This window comes from Sander lucioperca, chromosome 21, assembly GCF_008315115.2.
Source record: "Sander lucioperca isolate FBNREF2018 chromosome 21, SLUC_FBN_1.2, whole genome shotgun sequence".
Taxonomy (NCBI): Eukaryota; Metazoa; Chordata; class Actinopteri; order Perciformes; family Percidae; genus Sander; species Sander lucioperca.
In genome coordinates, this window is record NC_050193.1 from 10,206,286 (window position 1) to 10,230,735 (window position 24,450).

General features: G+C 38.8%; 4 protein-coding genes across 7 annotated transcripts; 2 read left to right on the forward strand and 2 right to left on the reverse strand.

The window, feature by feature from the left end:
* The first annotated feature begins 1,661 nt into the window (after positions 1-1,661).
* Positions 1,662-9,173, forward strand: LOC116059711 (peroxisomal membrane protein PMP34). The gene is made up of 10 exons (XM_031312959.2): positions 1,662-1,997; positions 2,155-2,215; positions 3,413-3,479; positions 3,789-3,943; positions 5,266-5,382; positions 5,486-5,631; positions 6,164-6,259; positions 7,212-7,294; positions 7,375-9,035; positions 9,094-9,173. The coding sequence occupies exons 1-9, from the start codon at positions 1,923-1,925 to the stop codon at positions 7,520-7,522; spliced, it is 948 nt and encodes a 315-aa protein (XP_031168819.1). The 5' UTR covers positions 1,662-1,922; the 3' UTR covers positions 7,523-9,035; positions 9,094-9,173.
* Positions 9,174-9,592: 419 nt separating this feature from the next.
* Positions 9,593-13,467, reverse strand: dxo (decapping exoribonuclease). Of its 2 annotated transcripts, none has more exons than XM_035997112.1 (7): positions 13,217-13,467; positions 12,076-12,545; positions 11,693-11,919; positions 10,666-10,885; positions 10,414-10,549; positions 10,153-10,178; positions 9,593-10,073 (listed from the first exon to the last, which is right to left on the reverse strand). In XM_035997112.1, the coding sequence occupies exons 2-7, from the start codon at positions 12,537-12,539 to the stop codon at positions 9,959-9,961; spliced, it is 1,188 nt and encodes a 395-aa protein (XP_035853005.1). In that variant the 5' UTR covers positions 12,540-12,545; positions 13,217-13,467; the 3' UTR covers positions 9,593-9,958. The 2 variants fall into 2 exon arrangements, with proteins under 2 accessions (XP_035853005.1, XP_031168818.1); XM_031312958.2 differs by having other exon boundaries at positions 10,153-10,247; positions 13,217-13,465.
* Positions 13,468-13,622: 155 nt separating this feature from the next.
* Positions 13,623-16,165, forward strand: stk19 (serine/threonine kinase 19). 3 transcript variants are annotated; one of them, XM_031312960.2, is made up of 7 exons: positions 13,623-13,751; positions 14,227-14,322; positions 14,413-14,555; positions 14,644-14,879; positions 15,068-15,165; positions 15,309-15,456; positions 15,870-16,165. In XM_031312960.2, exons 2-7 carry the CDS (start codon positions 14,229-14,231, stop codon positions 15,913-15,915), a joined length of 765 nt encoding a protein of 254 aa, XP_031168820.1. In that variant the 5' UTR covers positions 13,623-13,751; positions 14,227-14,228; the 3' UTR covers positions 15,916-16,165. The 3 variants fall into 3 exon arrangements, with proteins under 3 accessions (XP_031168820.1, XP_031168821.1, XP_035853006.1); XM_031312961.2 differs by having other exon boundaries at positions 13,625-13,755; XM_035997113.1 differs by having other exon boundaries at positions 13,625-13,751; positions 14,215-14,322.
* Positions 16,166-17,347: 1,182 nt separating this feature from the next.
* LOC116059713 (ras-related C3 botulinum toxin substrate 1-like) lies at positions 17,348-23,724 on the reverse strand. The gene is made up of 6 exons (XM_031312962.2): positions 23,349-23,724; positions 22,090-22,161; positions 21,418-21,535; positions 21,130-21,192; positions 20,137-20,296; positions 17,348-19,000 (listed from the first exon to the last, which is right to left on the reverse strand). Exons 1-6 carry the CDS (start codon positions 23,381-23,383, stop codon positions 18,870-18,872), a joined length of 579 nt encoding a protein of 192 aa, XP_031168822.1. The 5' UTR covers positions 23,384-23,724; the 3' UTR covers positions 17,348-18,869.
* Positions 23,725-24,450: the final 726 nt, after the last annotated feature.

Below are 24,450 nucleotides of genomic sequence, written 5' to 3' on the forward strand. Positions count from 1 at the left end.
TCAGCGCGCAGCTCATCTAAATATTCATGAGCTTACCATATTTGGAAGAAAAGCTCTTGTTACAAATAGGGCCATATTCACAGGGTAGTTAAGGGCCTAATAAAATAGCATTCGGGCAATTTTCAGCCCAATCAATGTTACATACCCTATTAGGAGACCTTAAGGAACAGTGTGAAATACGCTATATAATCATTCTATCACCCCTTTAAATCCAGCTCTGTCATCTTATTGTGGGCAGTGTGAGCGGTGTTTGGCTTACAGAGCTAGTTTAAAATCGGCAAAGTATCCCTTTAAGTATATTTGTTTATACGTATCCCTTTAAGTATATTTGTTTATACTATTTCTATTACTATTTTTCTTTTTGAATGGAGGACTTTTACTTATTACAATATTTTTACATTTAATTTTGAGTATTTTTACATTGTGATATTAACAGTGGTAAAAGATGGTAAGATATTTTACAATACAGTATTTTTTCTTGCATTTGTAATTAAACTCAAGTAAAAGTACAGAGGTATTGTCCACAAAATATAGTTTACAAAAGTAAAAGTACTAATTTTGCAGAATTATATATTCTTTTTATTATTATGTTTATATCATTGGGTTATTCTTACTTAGCCATCTGTTAGAATTATTTTAATGTTGTACTAGATAAAGTTGAAGCTAACTTGAACTTTTTTAATACACAGGGTAGTTTATGTGTCATATATTGTAAGCTGATAATTAGTATATATTACTGTAGATAATTGTACTTATTGTACAAATAAGTACAATTCTTGTCTGCAAAGTAACTATCGCTGTGAAATAGTGGAATTGAAAATACTAAAGTACAAATACCTCAAAACTACTGTAAGTACAATACTTGGTATTTGGTTACATTCCACCTTTGATAACTATTTTTAGTTTAGTACAATATCTTAATGCTTTTTTCACCACTAGCGATTTCTTATAATAAAGTTTGAACCTATTTGTAACAGCATATGTCATGAGGTAAATTTTGCATTCCCTCCAGGCTTATGAAAATAAAATATCAAACACATAACATGGTAGAACGCTTTCTAAAGACACAGGTCATCCAGATTTGACTGATTTCAAGTGAAATCGATGTATGTTTAATTTTTTTGTTTTATTAATGGGAAAAAACCTCAAAAAGAAATGAACTGACTCCAAACTTTTCCAAATGAACGTTCAACCTTTCAACACTTTGCCAAGAACTGTTTAAACGTGGCATTACAATTAGACATGCTAAAAAGAGAAATATATGTATGGTGATTTAGTTTTATTTTAAATTGCTAATTTATTTTAGCTCATTTGTGTTGTTATTTTAGTTATCTATTCTTTCTAGATTTGCTTCACAATTAGATATGATATAAAACAGTGGTGGAAGACGTATTATACAGATCCTTCATTAAGTAAAACTACAAATACCATACAGGAAAATTCTGCAAGTAAAAGCACTGCATTTAAAAACAAAACAAATTCAGAAAGCAAGCCAACCAAAAAAATACTAACACATTTTTTGCACCCTCCACTAGAGTAGGTGCCAGTAATGCGTCTTTACTACTTGCTAAGCGCCAACAGAAGAAGAAGAAACAGGAAGAAGCGACTAAGAAGAAGAAGAAGTTGTCAACCAACCATAGACAGCAGTATATAAGAACCAACCCGGTTCTTGTTACAGTCACAGGTTCTGGTTCAACCAATGAGTGGGGACTGGGAGGAAACATTGCTCGACACTTTTCTCTCTACATCGTTTCCTCTTGTTTCTGACCGCCTTGTATACGTGAACACCATGGAGTCGGAGCTGTGAAAGTGTATGTCATTCCCCAAACAGTTCCGCAGCTAGAAAAACCAGACCGACCACTAGCCACCTTTCTTCGGGTCCTTCTTCCGCGGTTACTGTCCCGGTGTTTGTGTCTGCAGAGATGTCCGAGAACGGTGGCTCGGCTGTCGGCCTTCTGTCTTACGAGACGCTGGTTCATGCTGTGGCAGGTGCAATGGTGAGCAGAGATAAAGTGCAATAAAAGGAGATGTCATAAATGAATGTAAAGTATGTGGGTGGTCTGGTCTATTGTCTAACTGGGGGAGCGACTGAGCCTTTTGTCATTTTGTGTAGTACTTTTTTTGTTTTTGTCATTACAATGCGTTGTCTTTTAGGGGAGTGTGACAGCCATGACCGTCTTCTTTCCTTTGGACACAGCCAAAAGCAGACTGCAGGGTAAGTTGGAGGTCTTATCATCTTGGACAGAGGATACCTAATAGCAGTTGAACGAGTTTTTATTTTTATTTTAACAATGTCTTTATTGATTTTTGTTTATTTACAATAAAACTTGGAGCAGCCAACCCACAACAGAGTTTCTCTCATCTGTCAACATCTTCATTTCTCAACATCTGTCCTACTATAAGAGCCAAAAAAACGACTTTAGTGTAAAGGTTTACTTAATTATTGAGTTACTATAACTGCATGCCGAAGATGTAAAGGAATAGTCTACTAATTCAGTATTGCGCTAGACCAAGATATCCTGACTTCAAGTCCTCATGAGTCAAGCTAAGTACACTTTGTACACCTTTTTTGAAAAGTGTCACCTTTTTAGACTGGTTTTTGTATAACCTTTATTTATTCATGTTGTTTTATACGTCCTTATTTTTGATTAGGGAGCACTTTGTACTTCTCTTGAAAGGTGCTTTCTAAATAAACATTTATTTAACTTACTTCCCATTTTCTTGATGCCTTATAAACACCCTTGTCCACCCCTGGTTTGTTACTCAGAGTTTCTGTTTTAAATTTGAAGTCTCAAACTCAAGCCAAGGTAATGCTGATGGCATGACCTGGTAGGGCTGGGCGATATGGAGAAAATCAAATATCATGATTTTTTTGACCAAATAACTCGATATCGATACAGCAACGATATTGTAGTGTTGACTATCGGTGCTTTCACAAAATATTTACACAATGAGATTTTTGATAAATAATCATCAGTAATGTGGATATAATGACTAAGTGGGTAAAGGCAAATAATAGAACAGTTACAACAGTCTGGTAAGTTCAGAAAATGACATCACTTTACTGTAATGCAGCCTTTAAAACCAGGAAAAGACAACACTTATGTCATATCATGATATTACGATATCCAAAATCTAAGATGATATCTAGTCTCATATCACGATAACGATATAATATCGATATATTGCCCAGCTCTGTCACCTGGGTTATTTACTTCAGACTTTATAAAGCTTCTTCAGAGCCACATAAATCAGTATGCAACCATTGAGGAGATTCCTCCTCATGTCCAGTAAACTGATCTTGGTGGAGTTGCCCTGATAATACCTGGAGTTGCCCTGATAATACCTAGTTCAGGGGACCTGTTCATTGATTGATTTATTTATTTGTTCCACTTTTGTGTTTGTTTTTCAGTGGATGAGCAGAGAAAGTCTAACTCTACCCCTGTCATCCTGGCTGAGATAGCAAAGGAAGAAGGCCTGTAAGTATATTATATATTTTGTGCTGTGTTAAAATGATACCAAGTTATGGATTGTTTTGTTTTTAAATACAAGCGTTTTGGTTTGATTTAAACAACTCAGTGCAGCAGACATTTATAATCAGTCAAATATGTCTGAACTATGGATGAAACAGTCAATTTATCAATTAGTTGATTGACAGCAAATTCATCTGTTACAATTTTGTTAATTTAAATAATTTAAGTATTTTCTAGTTTATTTTTTCTGGTTCCAGCTTCTCTAACGTGATATTTGCTGGTTTTCTAAGTCTAGCTCTCCATCATTTCTCCCAGTCAGGCTCTATACAGAGGCTGGTTACCAGTCATCTCCAGCCTCTGCTGCTCCAACTTTGTCTACTTCTACACCTTCAATACGCTGAAGAAGCTGGCGGCATCTGGTCCAGAAAAGTCCACACCCAGCAAAGACCTGCTCATGGGGGTTGTATCAGGTAAACACATGTACAGTAAAACTAATAATATTTATGACCTTATGGAAACCATCAAGTAGTAAAGGTGTTGAGAGTGAGGAACTTTAACATATAAATGAACGTCCGTTACATTCAAGCCCTTGTCAAACCACTTCACACAACGCTGACTAAAGGCCAATTTATGCTTCTGCATTAAATCGACGCTGTGGGTACGTACATAGATACGTGGAGATACGGACCCTACGCCAGACCCTACGCCGTAGCCTGACGTGCACCTCTCAAAAATTGTAACTACACGTCGCGGCGACGCAGACCGCAACAACTGCGATTGGTCCGTTTAGCCATGGCTTGGTAGTGTTGCATTTCCCCCTACTAATTTCCGGGTTCTCCTTTTCCATAAACAACATGAAATCAAGGAGAGGGTTAACTAGAGCTGGACAATATATCGATATTATATCGATATCGTGGTATGAGACTAGATATCGTCTTAGATTTTGGATATCGTAATATGGCATAAGTGTTGTCCTTTCCTGGTGTTAAAGGCTGCATTACAGTAAAGTGATGTCATTTTCTGAGTTTACCAGACTGTTGTAAGTGTTCTATTATTTGCCTTTACCCACTTAGTCATTATATCCACATTACTGATGATTATTTATCAAAAATCTCATTGTGTAAATATTTTGTGAAAGCACCAATAGTCAACACTACAATATCGTTGCGGTATCGATATCGACGTATTTGGTCAAAAATATCGTGATATTTGATTTTCTCCATATCGCCCAGCCCTAGGGTTAACTCTTCCTGCTACAGATTTCCGACCGTGTTCAGAAAGCACAGGGGAGACACTTTGTTTCTCACACTATGCCTCTACTGTAGATTCGGTACTTGCTCCGAAGCTAATCCCCATCACTCTCTCACTCGCTCTACACACATTCCCCATGCATACACACATGCCGGCCCTGCTATTCTCTTAAAGAGATCTAGCTAACTAACATTACAGCAGATGAGCGAGAGGAATGTGCACTTTCTTCTCAGTATACATAACATAGCCACATTGACACAATTAAATGACATATTGGGAGTGGAGAAAATGGGCTCCATGACACAGCTCCAGCTTATATCCATTTTTTTTGCTAGAAGTCTTCCTCTCTGCATTTGTTTCCACATTAATGCCACTTGTAGATCAGTGGAATAATGTGAAACCACTGGCAGGGTATCATTGTATCATGTGTATCATTGCTACGTATTAAAGCGCTGCTCCAAAGAGCTAGTACAGGTCAAAAACTCCATGTGGTGTCTTTTAAGAATGATTCAAGAAAGCTAACTATCTGTTGTTCATACAGGGGTGGTGAATGTGATTCTGACCACTCCCATGTGGGTTGTCAACACTCGACTGAAGCTGCAGGGAGCAAAGTTCAGGAACGAAGACCTCCAGCAGACCCAGTACAGGGGCATCTTTGGTATGTGATATATCTTTCTATATTCAGTGTTCATTGTTCAGACTTGCTTTTTTCATTACTACCCAATTGTAAAACCCTGCTGTGTTCGGGCTTTCCTTCTCAGATGCTTTCTCACAGATCATAGCCAATGAGGGTGTGGGAACTCTGTGGAACGGCACTCTGCCCTCTCTCATTCTCGTCCTCAACCCGGCTGTACAGTTCATGATTTATGAGGCCATGAAGAGGAAGGCAGGCAGGGGAGGGAAGAAGGTGAGAGGAGACTGACATTGTCGTGTGGAATACTACATTTCCAAAGCTAATCTATCAGCCTCGACTCCTTTTCGACTGAGTTGACTCGTCTTTTTGTTCCAGTTGTAGTCTAGAAAACGTTTGCTAATATCAAACTCTGAACCACATCAATGTACGAAGCATCCTCCCATAGAAGGGGAACGACATGCCTAATAGGATAAAAATTCCGCTTTAATATAAGCTAACCAAATATCTTCTGTCTGCAGTGGTAAAGACCAACGTTTCGTTTTGTAAAAGACAATTGTAGTTCAAAACGTGCTGCCTTTTTTAGTTGTAGTTGTTCTGGTGACAGAAATACTCTGTGATTTTAAAATCATTTTAAATATTTCTGTGGGAAAAGTAACAGCTTGGCTAGTAATGAACCACTGTTCATTTTGTGTTTTAATAGCTAAATCATATTTGTAGGAAAGCTTCAATCAAATCAAATGGTTCTATAAATGTTCTAGTGAAACCACGGGGTATTAGTGGGTTAAATCTTTGTCTCCTACCACAGATATCCTCAGCAGAGATCTTTCTCATTGGAGCCATTGCCAAGGCCATTGCTACCACTGCGACATATCCTCTTCAGACAGTTCAGGCCATCCTGAGGGTAAATACTACGTTATATAAAATATTACCCTTTTGTTTACTTTCCAAGAGGTTGGAGGATAAAGGCTGTTTTATGCTTCTTGGTCGAATCAACGGCGTACCCCCGCAGACCCCTCTGCGTCGACGCGAACCCCTCTCCGAGCCCTCCGCTGTAGCTCGACGCGCAACTCCAAAAATGTTTAACTTCGAGTCGAGGTGACGCAGACCGCGAGGACTGTGATTGGTCAACTCGTCCTGTGTGTTGATAGACGGTGTTTCAAGCAGCCTACTGTGGGGAGTAGCAACATGCTAGTTCACTGACATTAGCTTTGCAAATAAACTCAGACATATTTTGGTTACAATGACGGGGTTATCCGTTTTGTAAAGCGTCTATATGTCAGTAACGTTTTGAAATTAGCACTTCGCCAGCAAGCAGTACTTTGTGGGCAGTTGTGCTAAAGTTTGCCTGCCAACGTAACGGAAATGGCAGAGTTTTGCAATTGAGCCTCTGGAAACCACACACCCCCTAGTGTTCTGGCGGTGAAATGCACCGCGATGCAAAGAAACGCGTTCAACCCCGACGCAGAACTCCGAAGGGTCAAGACGCCGTAGGAGTGACGGCGTAGCTACAGCGTGGAGTTGACACAGAAGCATAAAATAGCCTTAAGCCTGATTATATTCTATATATTTTTATTGTTACATTGTCACAACATTTGTTAATGGCAAGAGAAGAATAAAGCAGCGTTCAGACTTAATTGAAAAAAAATCTTTTCTATGTAAAAATATAGAAAATCTGTGCATAAAAGTTTAGGTGCTTGACAAGCACCTCTAATGGAGCCCTTTGTAATCACTGTATAGTGTAGACCATACAGATGTTAGTGGTGCAGAATGTCTTTAAGATCTCATGACAATGTCAGTTCTTCAATCTCAAATCTCAAGGAATTAAGCTAACCTGCTTAATGCTTTCTCATCAGTTCGGCCAGTACAAAGGTGATGGTAAGGGCGGAGTGTTTGGAAGCCTCTCAAACATTTTCTCTCTGCTAATGGACAGAATCAAGTGAGTGCAGCTACGAACACAAACACATTCACTGACACAGTTAGCTGGTTATTAATACACATATGTTCCCTTTATCACAGGAGGTATGGTGTTCTTGGTTTGTACAAAGGCCTTGAGGCCAAGCTGCTACAGACAGTACTGACGGCTGCCCTCATGTTTGTTGTGTACGAGAAGATCACTGCTGCTACCTTCAAAGTCATGGGCCTGAACAGGAAACTAAAGCAGTGAACAAACACCTACTTGAATACAGTACTGCATTAGTACACTCATCATCGGTAGGTTTTATCTATGCCTACTTACGATGCTGTATGTTGATGCTAGGAATTGTTTCACTCGCATTAACGTTTTAATAAGAGATGGGATTGGTGCCTTCTTTTTAGGGCCACAGATTCCCACACTCGCCCAAAACATACACCATAACCAGAGCTGGGTGCAATACCTATAATTCCCTCTTTTTCTTAACCTTAACTGGTTCCATTTGTGCAGACTGGCCTTGATTTTCTCCACTAGTGAATCTCTGTTGAGATGGTTATAAGTGATCTTACCAGCTGACATTTTAAAGCTAGTCTGTAAAATACCACAGTATTTCGTAAAGGAAAAGACATCATATGACATTTTGGGAAATGAGCTTATTCGCTTTCTTGACGACAGTAAGACGAGAAGATGGTATCAGAATCTCTGCTAGAAAGCGAATGCGCTTATTTCCCAAAATGTCGAACTTTTCCTTTTAACATTAGGGGCTTTCTGCAAATGATGATACCAATAAGGTGAGCTATGTACTTAGGTATTGCCTCGATCCAAGCCAGTGGACCATTCATCACAAACTCTGTCTTATCTTTTAACTGTGAATTTAACTGAGTTTGATAGAAACCTCATGAAATTACCGTCAGATGAATGTTTTTTTTAATGCGCTGACTTAAGATGTCATTATTACACACAAATTGGCAGTAATACATTAACAATGAAACAGAGAAGAGCTTCTATTTATATCTATAGACTTATCTGCACTTACATGTCCAGCTCCAACAAAAGGTTTTGATTTTAATAATTATAGTAGATTAAGTAAAAATGAATTTAGGGAATAAGTACTTAACAATACACAGTTTGAGAGTGTACAAATATTTCAGTAGGTGTTACGTGCCTCTAAATGATATCTGAAAAACTGCACTATGAAGTGATATAAATGCTGTGATGACTGTTGGTGATTTACACAAACTCATAATGCACTGTTTACTGTCATGATTGTATTGGTCAGTATGAACATTTAGTCATGCAGGTGTCTTCCATTATTTATTTCATTATATTGTTAGTGTTTGGTTTTCAGGTTTTGCAGTACATTTTTTTTTTTTTTTTATCACAGCACTCTTTCTCCGATTTGGTGAATGTGAAGTTTCTGCTGCCTTTCACCTTTAAAACCATTTTCAAAGTTTATTCACTCATTTTGTTGCTGCCAAAGTGGTTGTTTAATCTGTTAATGTGAGTTGTAATCATTACAAGAGGTGCTGCTCTCAATATTACTTTGTAACATCACATTTAGGAGAGAACATTATTTTGACTGTTCATTGTAATCAGTGCCAGTGGTGAAGCCTAGTTGCAAGTAGTAAGGATCCTGTCAATTGACCAAAAAAGAAAAATAGAAATGACATTTACCAGATTTGAGTAAGTATTATGTTTTCAATTGTTTTGCTTTCTCACACACCCTGATGTTCTCAGATACACCACATGAGTTATGATGAGTAATGTTACTAAGTAACATTACTCATATCATCAATATACATTTATTTGATGAATTCAACAAGTCTTGTTGAATTCACAATATCAAATAAATGTATATTTCGAGTAAGGGAATTAAAATGTAGCTTTCACACAAAGGTGGTGAAGAAAAAAAAAAAATAGCAAAGAGTGAGGCAATAAATGTCAGGTAAGGCAGAAAATTGAAACTGCCGGAAAAGTAAATGGCAAAATCTGAGGATAGAAAGTGTGAAAGAGCAGAAAGCTCTGAAAAAAGAAAATGTCACTAGTAGTCAGGTTAGTCAAAAGGACAACATGAGCTTTATTTAATAGTTAAGAAGGAGCCCACAGCTGGTAAATGTGTTTTCGTATTCGTTTAAAAACAGCAAAGGCAGTGACAATAGATACACCATGTATACTGTTTTCTTCACAACTGTTTTTCTCCAATGACAGCTTTTTTTTAAGATGAAATATCGCTGAAATATTTTTGTTTTAACATCCTACTTGAACAGAACTTTTTAACTGGATGCAAAGTCATTTTCATGTATTTACATATCAACTTTTTTAAAAACCTTGTTTTCTAATTTTGTTTCAATTAACATCCCACTGTTTCGGGGGTTTCAATTATTGTTATAACATAATAAAGTCTGAGAAACAATATTGACGTCAGTGCATCATTATGGTTTAATTAAAATCACCACATGCAAGATGAAAAAACATGGTTCAGTTCTTAATGCTGAACAAATAAAAGATTAAAAAAAAGACATTACATGGTAGCGATCAGGGACACAAAATGAGTTCACAAAGCCATTCAGAAACTGTATGAATGTCAAATTTCAATGTATTTTGGGAAACAATCCTCCATTGGAGGTCTGAATTAACAGTCCTAGTTGACCACGTCTTTGTTGTAAATTAGGACTGAAGGTACGAGTCTTAACTACTGGTCATCTCCTCCACATACCAGTGTGGCAGGAAGGAATACTGGGAGTCCCTGTGGACGGAGTAGGTCACATCTCTGTGGGGCTCCCAAGAGAACAGGTACACCACACTGGGGAAGCAATAATGATTTATGAAACATATTTGCTTAAAATGAAAAAAGGTTAATGTATTATGTCATTGCAACTTACCTTGGATTGTCTTCAGTTGCGATACGCTTCACAAAAGAAAGGAAATCGCAGCAAAAGTTCATACAAACTGTTGGCTTCCAGCAGTTGTGTTCATTCTGTCCAGAAGAAAGACAGAAAATGTGCAAATATTGAGTTCATCTTTTATTTACTCATGTCCAATAACTTTTTATTTGAAGAAAAAAAAACCCTTAAACATAGATTTCTCAATGATTAGTTACGTTGTTGACCAGCTGTTTATCACTGCTAACAATTTCACTGTACCTTGATGAGATGTGACATTTTAGAGATGGGAAAAGTGTCCACAGTGACAACCACTCCTTCATGATCCCGAAAACCTGCCACGACGCGGGGGACTCCAGGGAGAAAAGACTGGGCCCACCACTTCAGCAGTTTAAACCTGAGGACCACCAAAATTCGGATAATGGCAGTTTAGAGTGGGTAAAATCAAATGTCCAACAAACGGTATGACATGAAAAAGTGAATTATGTGATGCTTCACTGTTTCTTCATCTACCTGTGGAAGTTGCTGCGCTGTTTAGGGGTGCAGATCTCTGCAGAGGTCTTCAGCTCGATGTAGCATGCAGGAGGAGCTGGAGCGTTGGGATCTTTATCCCGGCAGTCCACCTCACCGGAGAACAAGAGTCTGTGATCTGCGAGCCGAGTTTGCACCACAGTGCAGAAGGCCTCATTCGTGTTAACCACTCCGCCTGGGTCAGGTACACTCTGGGCGTTATCTACAGGGATGGACAAATGTGAAGCGTTATCATTTAAACCGCTAAAGTGCTTATCATCCCACGTGCTTTTATATGATTTGGGTGTGTGTGTCAAATGTAATAAAATGAGACATACTGGTATGGAAGCCCATTTCTGCCAGGAAAATAAAAAAAAAGATAAAAATAAATAAAACTACTCACTGTAATAAGATTATGTTATGAACACAAAGTCACAATTTTTAATTTTTAACTTCGGTCAAAATGAAGTCAAAAGGTTAAAGCTATGAGATACTAAGTCATAATTTTGAGATAGTACGTGATAAGATACTAGATACAAAATACTGACTCTTACTATCTCACAACTTTGAAAGTCAATTTTTTTTGACTTAACATTTCTAATTTTGACTTGCTATCTCAGAACCGAGATTATAAAGCGATGATTCAGTATGTTATCATTTTTAAATACCATGAGTTACTTTTATTTTGTCATTAAGAACATTTCACCTATTGTTTTCATTTCTTGGCTGAAATCGGCTTCCACAGTTATGATGACTAAATATAAAACAATGTTTTATCATGATGCTTGTGAAATGTATCTGAGCTGATGTAAGGCAGTTAATCAATATGAGGACTGATCATCAGGGTTTGAAAGAAAACAAAGTAAACAGCAGTTAATAATAATAATTGTAATTGTTGGGTCTTTGTAAATTAGAGTGTTGTGTAGACCTACTCTATCTGTAAAATATCCTGATATAACTCCTGTTGTGATTTGACACTATAAATAACATTGAATCAAAGTGAATAATACACTATTGTATAAATGCCTACCTGCACATGTGTATTGCTCAAACTTGTATCCCCAGTACATCATCTCTTCATGTCTCTCTGTGCGATTCTCTCGATCTCTACGAGCAGCTTCTGTTTCCACTTCACTTATGTAAAGCGTGCCCCTGAACCTGGTGACCGCCAGCAACCAGCCCTCCCGTGTCTCATAGGGAGAGGTCAGCAGCTTGGTCAGATGACCACGCCATGTCACAATATCGACATCCAAAGCACTGGGAAGAGCAGAGGTTGATCAAAGAATACATGTCCGACAGGAAAATGATGGTTATAGGTGGTTGGATTAGAGATTATAGATCACAATTGAGTATCTATCTTATTTGTTAGCCTGAATAAGACAAAAAAGGGTAAAAACTAATAATAACACTTACCATGGTGAGGCCGTGGTCACCCTTGAGCTGAGCTTTGATCTATTGGCCAAGATCCAGCGTAGGATGTGGTCCAGCTTCTCCTTCACACTGTCATCTCTCTTTATAAAGCGGTATTTGTATCCATCCCTCAGGTCAAAATTAGGATTTCTGTCAGGTTCCACATAGTATCTCATCTGCCTGCTGTCATTGAAGAATCTACGCTTCGAGTCAAGGGAAAAACATCCCACTTCAACAGGCTGTTTGTACACCGGAAAGTCTCTTTCATATAGCTCCCTTCTGGTGCTCAAACCCTGAGAGCTGGGTGGGTTTGGCTGAGGAGTTGGCCCAGACTTATACGGGTGGTGGTTTGGTCTGGAGTGTTTACTCCTGCAGGGATTTCTTCCACTTTCATCTCTATCTCTTTTGTATGCTGACAGGCAGTTTTGGTAGCTAGAGTTGGGATTGTGGGATCTGTGCTGGTCCATTGCTACCTATTGGGGAAAAGAGCAATGAAAAACTGATGACATTGATGATTATTCATATTTTCTTGATTGTCTTGCTCTCCTGCAGGACAGCCAAAAAATGTTCTGCCTCGTCATCACTATGTTGTCACTAAAAAGACAGTGCTAACCCTTTTCCTGCTACAAACAAGTGCAATACATGTTTTATGTTGCCAACACAATACCCATACTCATATTTGTATATTACCTTTTATTTTTGTTTTTTCATGCTTCATACTGAACATAATCTATTCTCATAGTATACTAGTCTTTAAGAATACTATATATTCTATTATGAATCTAATTTTGCATGGGATCAATAAAGAGTATCTTATTTAACATTAAATGCACACAATTAAGCACAACACACCGTGATCTGTGTAAATGACCGTCTATTGTGTGTGTATGTGAATGCAAACAAATACATAATGTAAAGATGTTTGTATTGAATGCTGTGTACTGGTACAAGTGTGTCTTTAGTGTATTGAGTAAACAGACGTGTGTTTTATGTGTATGCCTGTTGTAGGTCAGGTTAATAAGGTTTAAAAAAAAATAGCTATTTTGTGTACTTTGCTTTGGCAATGTGCGATTCCTTGCCATTATAAAACTACTTTCCTAGTACTACTAAAACTAAACGAGCAGTAAATAAATGAAAAACGTACCTTAGTCAGCGTAACGTTACACAACAAAGGCAGCTAAGTTAACGTCACGTTTCTGTCAATGACCGTTCAGCCACAATAAAAAACCGGACTTTGTATCAAAACGACTATCATGTGTTGCAGCATCTTTTTTTAATCAACACAAAAAAGGCAAGAAAGAATACATAAAGTGTATTTGTCTCGCTAGCTGGGTAGCTTACTAGCACCATAAACGACCCATAACACCACTCAAAGCTACTTCCGTATGCAGTTTCTCCTCCAAACCGCTTGGTGGTAGCCGCGGCACTTCCGGCAAGGCAAGAAAGAATACATAAAGTGTATTTGTCTCGCTAGCTGGGTAGCTTACTAGCACCACCTATAACCATAGACTGTATATAAGAAGCCCATAACACTAAACTCAAAGCTACTTCCGTATGCAGTTTCAAAGAGCCGTGAGACTCTTAAATTGTCCGTTGGTTCTCCAGACACCTATGGGTGGATCTGTGAATGGGACCAAAGCGATGTGAATACTAATATTATTGTTATAAGTAACTATTAGGTAAGTGTTTCAACTGAATATTTGCTTATTTGTCAGGTTAGCTAGGTTAGCTGTATCAGCTTGCCTAACAAGATAGACCAAACCAAGTGATTGAATCCGGTGTGGTCGTGGCAAATTGTGTAACGTTATGTTCCACCAAAATGTGTTTCCAAACGACAGTAAAAAAGTATAAAAACCTAAAGCTGGTAGCTTTTATCTTCAAAGGGGGAGATCCTTCCGCCCCGGTGATATAAGTTAGCTAGCTCACTTTTTCGTCCTGATTAGAAAAGCCGTTGTCTCACAAAAGTAGAACTAACTGGCGTTGAGAAGCAACGTTGAGTTAACTGGTTCATTTATCATACGTTTTCAAGTGAAGCGATTTCATTTATAGTAGGCTTTTCTGATATCCCAGATTAAAAAAATCTCGCATGAGCAAAGCAGCTGTCTGGGGTTTATTCTGCAAGTCATGATTTCTCTACCACAATTTCTCCTCCAGGTATGAACAGGAAACGGGCTCTGATTTCAGACACTTTCAAGGTGAAGAAAAGAAGATATGGCACACAGAAGTTTGGAGCCGTCAGTGATGGAGATGGTAGGCGTGACTGCTAAAAAGCTAATTACAATTTTGTTGAAATCTCATCTCATGTAAAATTCACTCTACATTTACTGCTTCAAATTAAAGGACCGACTGACATCAGAGCCACCCTTGAATACCTCATGACACTGTTCCCCAGGAGGCTCTTCAATGACACCTTGCCTCAAATCGTTCTTAAGCACCAGCTCTACAGCATACACAATGACAAGACTTTGGTGGACAAGGAGCTGGTAAGATGGCTCTTTAGTTTCAGAATGGTCATATGTGTATCTATGTAAATGTGAAAACGCAACCCACTGCCCTGCTTGTGCTCCACAGAATAAACTGCGGGAACGAGGAGAACTGCTGATGTTCCAGCTCGGGTTTGATGCTGACACTTTTGGGCTGGTTTTTGCTTCAGATTACAAGGCCAAAGTGCTGGCAGGAGAGGAGGGCAGAGCGACACGAGCAACAGTGGAGAAATTTTTGCAAAAATTGCCCTCTCCTTGCACAGACCTGAGCTTCACCAAAGACAAGATGCTCAGGGAGTTCCTCTTCACAGACTCTGAGATAACGTATGAAAAGACCGATCTATCTCATGTTATATCTACTTCCAAAATGAATAATTGTTGAAAAACTTCACACCTGACACCGAAACGGCTTCAATACGTGTCTTCTCAAGTGTTTGGAACTTTATACTTTACAGTGTCTAAAAATAAATGTTCAAAGATCAGCACATACTTTTATTTTCTCAACCCTCTAGGCAGCTGGTTAAGTCAGGTGTCCTCACTGTAAGGGATGCAGGCAGCTGGTGGCTTTCCATTCCAAATTCTGGCAAATTCACTAAGTACTTTATACAAGGTGGGTCTTAAGAGAAACAGAGAGTCTGAAAAATACTTTGCTTTAATGATGTCACATGTAAATTTCTCATTTTACAAGATTTTGACAGTGCTTTGCTAATTGGAGGACTGTTTGTTTTCTTACCATCTCACCACTCATCCAAGGTCGTAAAGCAGTGCTCGGCATGGTGAAGAAGTCCAAATATAGTGAAGTCTTAAAGGCAGAGCTAGAGGAGCGGCGAACAACCTCACATGTGAAATTCCACATGAAATACCATATCCATGACATTGTTGGTGCAGAGCTGGTAGAGAGGTAATATCTGTTTGTATACACGTCGCATGCTATTGATTCTGAAATATGTTGATTATTAATTTGAGGTTTTTGCAGTAGGTCGGAGTTTATCGGTCTGTCAAATGGAAAAGACAGGTACTTAATGTAGCTGCTCTCTTTTAATTATCCTCAGTTCAGCAATCGTGGGTTTTTTTACTTGCTACAACCCTCAGGCTAGATGATGGCTCTCAGGTGTTAAAATATGTTTGTGGTAGTCAAAACCTTCATAAACCAGCAAGCTTGATCTCCGTAACCAGAAAATGATAAAATAAAACTTTGCTATGATTGCTTAAAATCTCAAATCTGTTTTTAACTTCTGTTTGAATTGTTACTCCTCTTGGGCAATTGAGGAATGTCACTTTATTTACTGACTACAGTTTTTGTTTTCTTCCCAGCATACCTACTACTTCAGGGATATTGTTGCGATTTGTTGAGCCCTGAACCACAGCAACAAGACTGAAATCGGTGCTTGGTCGAAGCCAATGAGTGGCTGGCTGAAGATTATGAAGTGTTTCCATGAGGACTGTTAGTAAACTAATTTAAGATTTCGGAGTTTGATTCTGTGCCAAATGCATTATAAAAAAAAACCTTGTGGGTTTATGAATTGTCAATTATGTTGACGTTACTCTGGTTTTGATTCATCTTGTAATAAAATGCATATGCATGCTGTACTTATGTGCACACCATGGAAGCACTTTGTTACAGCTGTTCCCTTTCTGTGGTGTTTTAACTTTGACTTACAATTGAGATCCGTCCAGACTGTATGAAATAGGATCCAGTCAGCAGTGTTGCCAGAATTGACTGACAAGTGGCCCGATCAGAGTCTAAAACTAATCTAATATACATTATGTACATATGGCTACTGATTTCCTGTTTCCTGAATACGAAGAGGTGCCTCTGGTCTTTCGTTTAATTTGTATTATCAGGTCTTCTTTAAATCCACAGCTATAATGAATAAAGATTTCCACCCAGTCTTAGATAATGTTCCTTAACCGATACAAGCCTTTACAAGTATTTTTTTTTAAAATCACATAATAGTTATTTGAGGGGAAAAAAAATCAGCCTAGCGGTAATACATGTCAACAGAACATAAATGTTCCAATATCGTCTACGGCAGGGATGGGCAACATTTGTGATAGAGAGCCACAAAAATGTTATCCTCAGTACCTGAGGGCCAGATTGTGACTGCGCACTTCCACCAGTAGGATGCTGTAACTGTTATCATTCACTTAGCCAACTATACCTACCAAATTAATGAAAACAACTAAATATATACTGTAATCAAAGTTTACCATCATTTATATTTATCATATTCAAATGCATTTAGTAATGTTTTTAGTCATTTAATGAACTTAACACAAACATCTACATTCCTGAATAAATCAATTATTTCAGTCATTCCAGTCATATTTTAGTTCAGTCACATTTTCATTGAATGGTGCTTGACAAATTCACATTCAAAAATGTAAACAAAGTATTGTCAAACTATTACTGCCTCTGCCTTACACAGGCTTTCCCTCCCTCCTCTCTCTTTCTTGTTAATGAAATAGCAATTTCAGTGCTTGCGTTTCGTTTTCTTTTTACCCACATAGGTTTATAAAACTCGCTCCTCGTTTTTCAACCAGACATACAAAAAAAAAAAAAAAGAAAGACAAAAGCCGTCAACTTTGCAGGTCGCACATATGCGTGTAGTTTAAAAAAAAATACCGGTTTCTCCCAACGCCTGTGAAACCATATATTGATATTTGGAAATTGATTCGCGGGCCCCTGAGGCATTAACTCTACTTCATGCTTCAACAAAATAGGTGTCAGTCAATAAGTGTTGTATCAAGGGAAATCAGGTTGCACCGTCCAACAAAGAGGCAGAGCAGAGTCTGTTTTACTTGATTTTATTGGCTTTCTCAAAAAGTGACAATAGCTTTTATCCATAAAACTAAAGAGTCACAACATTGGCTTGAATTAAAGCACAGCTTGATGTCTGAATACAATACAGATGAGCAACATGTACTTAAACCCTGATCTAGTAGTTCAAATACATTTTGTAAATAGGCAAAAAATATAACTGTTGCAATTCTAATCTTAGTTTTCAGTATATGTTGCACATACATGCTATCAGCATTAATTACAAAAAGCTAGGCTTGTAGGGAGATTAAGGTAGCGTTAACTGTAGAGGTAATAAAGAAAAAGGATATTCATAGTGTTAGTTTAACAATACAGTGAGTGAAGTGTTACTTCTGTGAAGAAAGATACAAAAAAACAATCAAATCACATGATTATAACAAAAAGATGAGTACACTGTATACTACACCATAACCGACAGTAGCTTTATTACGGTTATTAGCAGGTATAAATGCTCTTCTTAGTGACATTGCTTAGCCAGTAGTGATGCTATTAAGAATCAAATGTGCTGCACAAAAGGTATTTCAGATAAATGCCCACAGAGCATTGAAGGTGCTCTTGTTCCCCGCCACCAAAACAGTTCTAATCCAATATCTAATTAAGTTTTCAGCGTTGCATTCCTGGGCAGCTACACAGTTGAGAGACACTTTTGGGGAAACATTGCAAAGAAAAAAAAATACCATAAACTTGACCGGTCCAATTGGAGCCAAACACATAAAATACTGGATAATTTAGACGTGTCAGGGTTTAATAGCACAGTTGGTGTCAGACGATGTGTTCCCAGTCTGAAATCAGAATGTCTCCGGTGTCATTCAATCCATGAGAATTAATTAACATGAATCCGCTAGGACTGAAAACTTATTGGTAAAGACATCATGCACAAACAGTAATTTGATGGTTACTTCAAGTTCCTTGTTGACAGTGCGATGACACGTGACCGCCCTCACAAAAGGCAAAATGAATAAAATGCCATTGATTCGTGACAGCAAGCCGTCAGCTGTACTTTGAAGGTTTAAAAGGTTTGAGACAATAGAACAAAGGGTTTATTTTCTGTTAAAATACAGCATGTCTGCAGAATGTATTTGGCAATATTTCTTCCACTCAAAACAAACAACCAAGACTGTAAACAAAAAAAAAAAAAAAAAAAAAGGTGGACAACCAGTGGAAGAACAAATTGAAAACATTCCACGGTCCATTTTTTACAAAACATCCAATCCACTTTAGAAGGCCTCGAGAATTTCATAGTTATGTCTATACAGTATACGTTGTATGGAAAGAGCTAGGGTCTATAATCTTACAAACCCTTCTAAATATGACCCTATGTCCAATTTTTTCATTTAAACGGTTGGTAGAACTGCTGTAGCTACACTTATGGAAGGAAAGAATCTGAAGTACATCGTTTTTGTGTGTATACTGGTGTGTTTCTCCTGTGTCTTTAGCCACTCCCTCACCACTAGCGGCCATGTTCCCCTGTAACCGTTCCAGTGGAGGAAGTCTTAGAGAAGAGAGCACTTCTTCCCCTTCTTCTTGACGGGTGGAGGGCAGAGGACGGCCCGGATGGCCTCGTCAAACACAGTTTTAAGGCCACGTTGAGTCAGGGCAGAGCACTCCAGGTACTTGACGGAACCTGAGGAAACCACACATCAAATATTCGTTTTCTTTAAATGTTTTAATAATAATAATTTATTAGCCTGCGAGGGAAATTACAATGTTTTCACTCGGTTGTTAGAATTCACATTACAAACAGGCCTGAAATACACACACATGCTCAGTACCTATACATGCACTAATGGAGAGATGTCAGAGTGAGGGGGCTGCAGCAGTCGATGGACAGGCGCCCCGAGCAGTTGGGGGTTTGGTGCCTTGCTTAAGAGCACCTTGGCAGTGCCCACGGAGTGAACTGGCACCTCTCCAGCTACCAGTCCACCACCTCCGGTTCCTAACCCAACTCCCCTACAGACTGAGCTACTGCCACCCCAAAGTTTAAGGGGGCTTTCACACTTGCCTCATTTAGTTTGGTTGACTCGACTAGAGTTTGTTTTCCCCCTTTGTGCAGTTTGTTCGGCAGGTGTGAATGCGGCAATCGCACTCAGGTGTGCACCAAACAAGCGTACCGAGACCTCCTTCAAGAGGTTGGTCTTGGTACGCTCTCAATCAAACTCTGGTGCAGTTAGTTTGTGGTGAGAACGTGATCCGACCCTGAACCAGCTGTGTACTCTGCAAGCCTGAGCTAAATGGCTCCTGTAGTCAGGTGTGCTTTGCAATCTGCGATGCGGCAGATCATGCAAACTGTAGCAGCTTGCAGTGTTTCTCTCACAGAAATAGACAGGAGTCAAGCTTGCCGTCACCGTGGTCAATCCAGCCGCCGCTAAAGTTGGAGACAGACACCGGCAGAGCAGAGCGAAGTCTCGGTGAGCAGAGCAGACGCAGTAAGGTTGCTCGCCAAACAATGTCTGATTATTTACATGAAATGAGCTGGTCTGACCATGGAGATGGAACAAATATGCACTAGTCCAGAACACAGGACCTTCTTCCTTTATTCAATTTCTTGCTTCCGCCCCAGACACATCTGACCAATAAGCAATTTTCGTACGCTTGGATTTTTCCAGGTGTGAAACCAAACCAAACCAAAAGGAAAATTGCTCCAAGTTTACAAACTCATCAACCGATTCGGATCAGAACAAACAAACTATAGGTGTGAACACGACTCAGGAAAAAGAAAACTTGACAAAAAAAAAAAAGAAAGTTGACATAAGTTCTTACCGATTTCTTTTGCCATCGCCAGTCCTTGGGGATATGTAATTGGAGAGAGTTTCTTCTCCTTCAGCTTCTCCATGGTGTCCTTGTCATCTCTCAGATCCAGCTTGGTACCCACCAGAATGATGGGAGTGTTGGGACAATGGTGTCTCACCTCAGGGTACCACTGCACAAAGACCACAACATTGAGATGTCAGGGGTATAACTTTCCAAACCGGTCTATGTTATCGTGACCATTTAATTTCTAGAATGACCAAGGAGTACATTTAAAGTAACCACTATCAGATTTTGTCTTTGGGCCACCCTTAAAAGAGTGAACCAAAAAAGTAAAACTGTGGACTGGAAAACTAAAACAATCAGCTGAAGGAGGATGCAAGCAAATTCTCAATCAAATTCTCCAAGTAAAAGGTTAAAAAGGTGTGGAGATTATAGGGCTGCACAGTTAATCGCAATTTTATCGAAATCGCAATATGAACTAGTGCAATATTTGTTAAAGGCAAAATATGTGTCAAGCCATTCTAAAATAAAGTATTGTGGTGCTGCAGAGACATCCCGGCCTACAAATTGTATCCTACAAATGATAAATGATAATTCCCTCCAATATCGTGAATCATATCGCAATCGCAATATCAGTCAAAATAATCGCAATTAGATATTTTCCTAATATCGTGCAGCCCTAGGATATTATCATACATGCCTTGCTGAATATGGCCAGTGTTCTAGTACATGTTCTAGTCCAGATTGAGTATGGGAAATGAATGGATGGCCCGTTGTGCTCCTAATGAACAAACTATTATTATTAAGCAAGACACATCAAAACAGTCAGGAGTGAGTCTCTCTTTGCTGTTCTTTACAAATCTCTGAGTCATCCCTGGAGAAAAACTGACAGCTGATCAAAATCCCCCCTGATGCCTCTCATCATGCCATGTCATAAAACTGATCCACAAAGACCCCTTAACAGCCTCTACTCTTTAACATAGCGGCAATGCATCAACTCACCTTGGCACGGACGTTTTCAAAGGAGGCAGGACTCACAAGCGAAAAGCAGATAAGAAACACATCCTGGTAAGAAAAAGAAAACAATGCAATCATGATGTGGCACAAAAGCGTGGTGTTTGTCTTTCCCTCCAACTTCCTTATTCAATCTAGATTCCCAAATGTTCCAAAATGGGTTACGTAAGGGTGCCCCCGACATCAAAATATACTTAAAGGCGAACACAACGCATCAAAGGAAATGTTTGTAAAATATAATACAGCAATGTCTGACTGGTTTTTTTTATACTGTACCGTCTGTGGGTAGGAAAGTGGACGGAGTCTGTCATAATCTTCTTGTCCTGCTGTATCCCAAAGGCCCAGGTTCACCGGCTTCCCGTCCACCATAACATTGGCGGAGTAGTTGTCGAACCTGACAGAAGTAATGATGGGAGAATGAGTTAACCCCATCAGGATTCCCACAGACTGATAAATATTAAGACAGACCTAAATTGTGACAGGAAATAAACTAAAGAGTTCAAATGGAAAAGAGGCTCTTAATTGATCTGCTGTGGCTTGGTCTTCTTCAGCTCTTTCTTGAAAATTACTAATCATTTTTATTATTTGGTTCTGCTGCCGCTGAGCTAAAATCTTGTTTATCAACGGCCTGCTGAGCCTGTTCATGCCACACTGACTGTGATACAGAGCAACACTGTAGAATCAGATTTGGTGCCGTTTTTGCTCGTAACTACCCACAACATAATTTTCCCTGAATCATTTTTTTTTATATACTTAGTTGCAGTCCAGAGCAGTGATTGTAACCTACAAGCAGCCACATTTTCATCTAAAAAAGAAAAGAAAAGCAACTACAGAATAAGATGCCACCTTATTCATGCAGTGACTGTATAGTAACCAAGGGAAGAGACAAATGATCGATCTCTAGTCTAACATAAATAAATAAGGTCTACTGCAGTCTCAGATACTCACACTGTGGGGATGTACTCTCCAGGAAAGGCATTGGTGGTGTAGCTGATGAGCAAGCAGGTCTTACCCACAGCTCTGGAGAGGAGAAGTAGAGGAAAAATGACTTGTTTTGTGTTTATGATTTTATGCCCGCACATAAAAACGGGCATGTAAAAAGCCTTGTTTTGTGCAACCTATGATCCAAAAACCAAAGATACAAGATATCCACATTAAGGAAGCTGGAGCATGTGAATGTTGGCATTTTTGCTTGTAAAATTTCCCCTAATGTAATATTCTGTCAGTCTGCTAACTGATTAATCAACCAATCCTTTCAGCTCTACGAGAGCCTCCAAGTCAAAAACAGATACTGTTAAGTGAATCCACACTTTGGGATAAAATACTTGCATGGTGTAGACTGGGATTAGTTTTTTCAATCTATGCATACAACATCCCTAGAGCAGTGCATTTGCCAAATATGAAACTTGTGTTGTACCCTTTAGTGTGAACCCTTTCTACTGCAAGCTTCCCCTTAGTCAAAGTCGAAAATAATAATAAGTCATATCATCAATGACTCTGCTGTTGTGGTATCCACCACACCCTGAACAAGGTGTGGGCATGTTTACCTCCCACATATTGTTACATCCTAAAATCAGTCAGGTAAAGCTCATTCTTTAATCATTTACTAATCTTCAACTGTTGCAGACACAGCCTACACAATTAGCTTTTAAGAAGCTGGAAACACGTAACATGTGTAACATAACAGTGCAATACACAGCAACTAACACCAACGCACAAACAAGGCGCTTAACTCTTCAAATTCCTCAATTGACAAGTAAATGTTTCCAAACTCAAACTCTGATTAAGAGGGATATGCGAATTGCACTGTGATGTCTGACTCACCCAGGAGTGAGGAAAACACTGTAACTGGGATAACTAAGTCAAAGAATAACATTAGCCACTTCATACCACTTGCATACTAACTATTTTGTAATGCAATAGTTAGCCATATCAACAATACCGCATACCATTAGTGGCATATAACTCGTATCAGCAAAAGATGATAGTTAACTTAATAATAACGTTACCCATGTAGCATAAACAGGTAGTTAAAGTTTAAGCCTGTTAGCTAACTTTACACATTAGGAAAAATCTGAAGCAAAAGCCTTTACCGTTGTGGTTAGCTAACGTTAGTCTAATGACATCATTTTCAGCTTCGTTATTTAGGTTAAATATTTGGTGGGAGAAACTACAAACGTATAGTCAGCTCGATTACATTAACTTACCCGTCTCCGACAACGACACACTTTATGGCCTGCATTGCGCCGCAGCTAGAGGAATGCTAAGTTAGCCCGGGAGCCAGCTAACGTTAGCTCACAAGTCTCTTTTCCTTTGTCCGGAATTGCTCGGTGGTGAAATGTCCCGACAGCGTTTCGTTAACTGCCTTTGATGTAAGAGCGGAGCTCCTGGGGTGTGGCACAACTTGTGGGGAACTTACAGTAACTTATCTAACACTTTAACAAGTTTACTCAGAAATTCCCTGGCGACATTCCCATGCTTTCGTGGGCTGATCTGGAAGCTATGAAGCAAAACAGCGGCCACCACCCGTATTTCTATGGCCACCACCCCTGAGAAAAAAAAAAAAGAAGTTAGCCACGGCCACCACCAGATGGTGCATCCGGTGCGCTGGGATGAAACGCCCACAGAAACTTTAACGATCTATAACGTCCTCCGAACAAACAGCTGTCAATTCACCGTTTTTTATGAAGTCAGAGAATGTTATCAGACAGAACGTGTGGGGGGGGTAGTATTTTTAAAAGGAATTTTGAACTTGGCCACTTACAGGAGATAAAAGAAAATAACGAGTAAGACGGACTATTCAGAGTGTGACACGGATTGAGGAAAGACGTCAGCTCAACAAACCCTTTTTAGACTAAGGAGTTAGTTTGATGGAAGTATTCCCTAAACTCTGTCCTCCAGGCTGTGCACTTCCCCTAACAAACAATCAAGTTTCTCATGTTAAAACAATCTCAGACATTCTTTCAATGCCATATATATATATATGTCATGTCTGTGCACCAAGCAGTAATTACATTTGGTTAAACTGGACTTAAAATAACTAGTATTTCTTTATTCATTAATGAGGAACTTTCACATCCATAAAGAGAAATGGACTGACTCCAGACAAACTATTTGAATATGACACCACATTTAGATATAAAATGTTAAATACACATCATTATTATTATTATTATTATTATTATTATTATTATTATTATTATTTATTTTTAGTTTATTTATCTATTTTGTAATACCTTCTGGATCAGCTGTGTTTGTTTCTATCATAGATTGTTTATATATGTTGTGTATGTAGGTAGCCTGACAAGC

Excerpts from the sequence above, each read along its gene's own strand:
- stk19 (XM_031312960.2), top strand. The coding sequence starts at position 14,229 with ATGAACAGGAAACGGGCTCTGATTTCAGACACTTTCAAGGTGAAGAAA. Across the intron at positions 14,880-15,067 it reads TTCACAGACTCTGAGATAAC|GCAGCTGGTTAAGTCAGGTG; the intron begins GTATGAAAAGAC and ends TCAACCCTCTAG. Across the intron at positions 15,457-15,869 it reads GGTGCAGAGCTGGTAGAGAG|CATACCTACTACTTCAGGGA; the intron begins GTAATATCTGTT and ends TTTTCTTCCCAG.
- LOC116059713 (XM_031312962.2), bottom strand. The coding sequence starts at position 23,383 with ATGCAGGCCATAAAGTGTGTCGTTGTCGGAGACGG. Across the intron at positions 21,193-21,417 it reads CACTTTCCTACCCACAGACG|GATGTGTTTCTTATCTGCTT; the intron begins GTACAGTATAAA and ends TTTTCTTACCAG. Across the intron at positions 19,001-20,136 it reads GGCGATGGCAAAAGAAATCG|GTTCCGTCAAGTACCTGGAG; the intron begins GTAAGAACTTAT and ends TGGTTTCCTCAG.
- LOC116059711 (XM_031312959.2), top strand. The coding sequence starts at position 1,923 with ATGTCCGAGAACGGTGGCTCGGCTGTCGGCCTTCTGTCTTACGAGACG. Across the intron at positions 2,216-3,412 it reads AGCCAAAAGCAGACTGCAGG|TGGATGAGCAGAGAAAGTCT; the intron begins GTAAGTTGGAGG and ends TTTGTTTTTCAG. Across the intron at positions 7,295-7,374 it reads CTGCTAATGGACAGAATCAA|GAGGTATGGTGTTCTTGGTT; the intron begins GTGAGTGCAGCT and ends CCTTTATCACAG.
- dxo (XM_031312958.2), bottom strand. The coding sequence starts at position 12,539 with ATGGACCAGCACAGATCCCACAATCCCAACTCTAGCTACCAAAACTGC. Across the intron at positions 10,886-11,692 it reads TGAGCAATACACATGTGCAG|ATAACGCCCAGAGTGTACCT; the intron begins GTAGGCATTTAT and ends CCATCCCTGTAG. Across the intron at positions 10,248-10,413 it reads AAATGTCACATCTCATCAAG|AATGAACACAACTGCTGGAA; the intron begins GTACAGTGAAAT and ends TCTTCTGGACAG.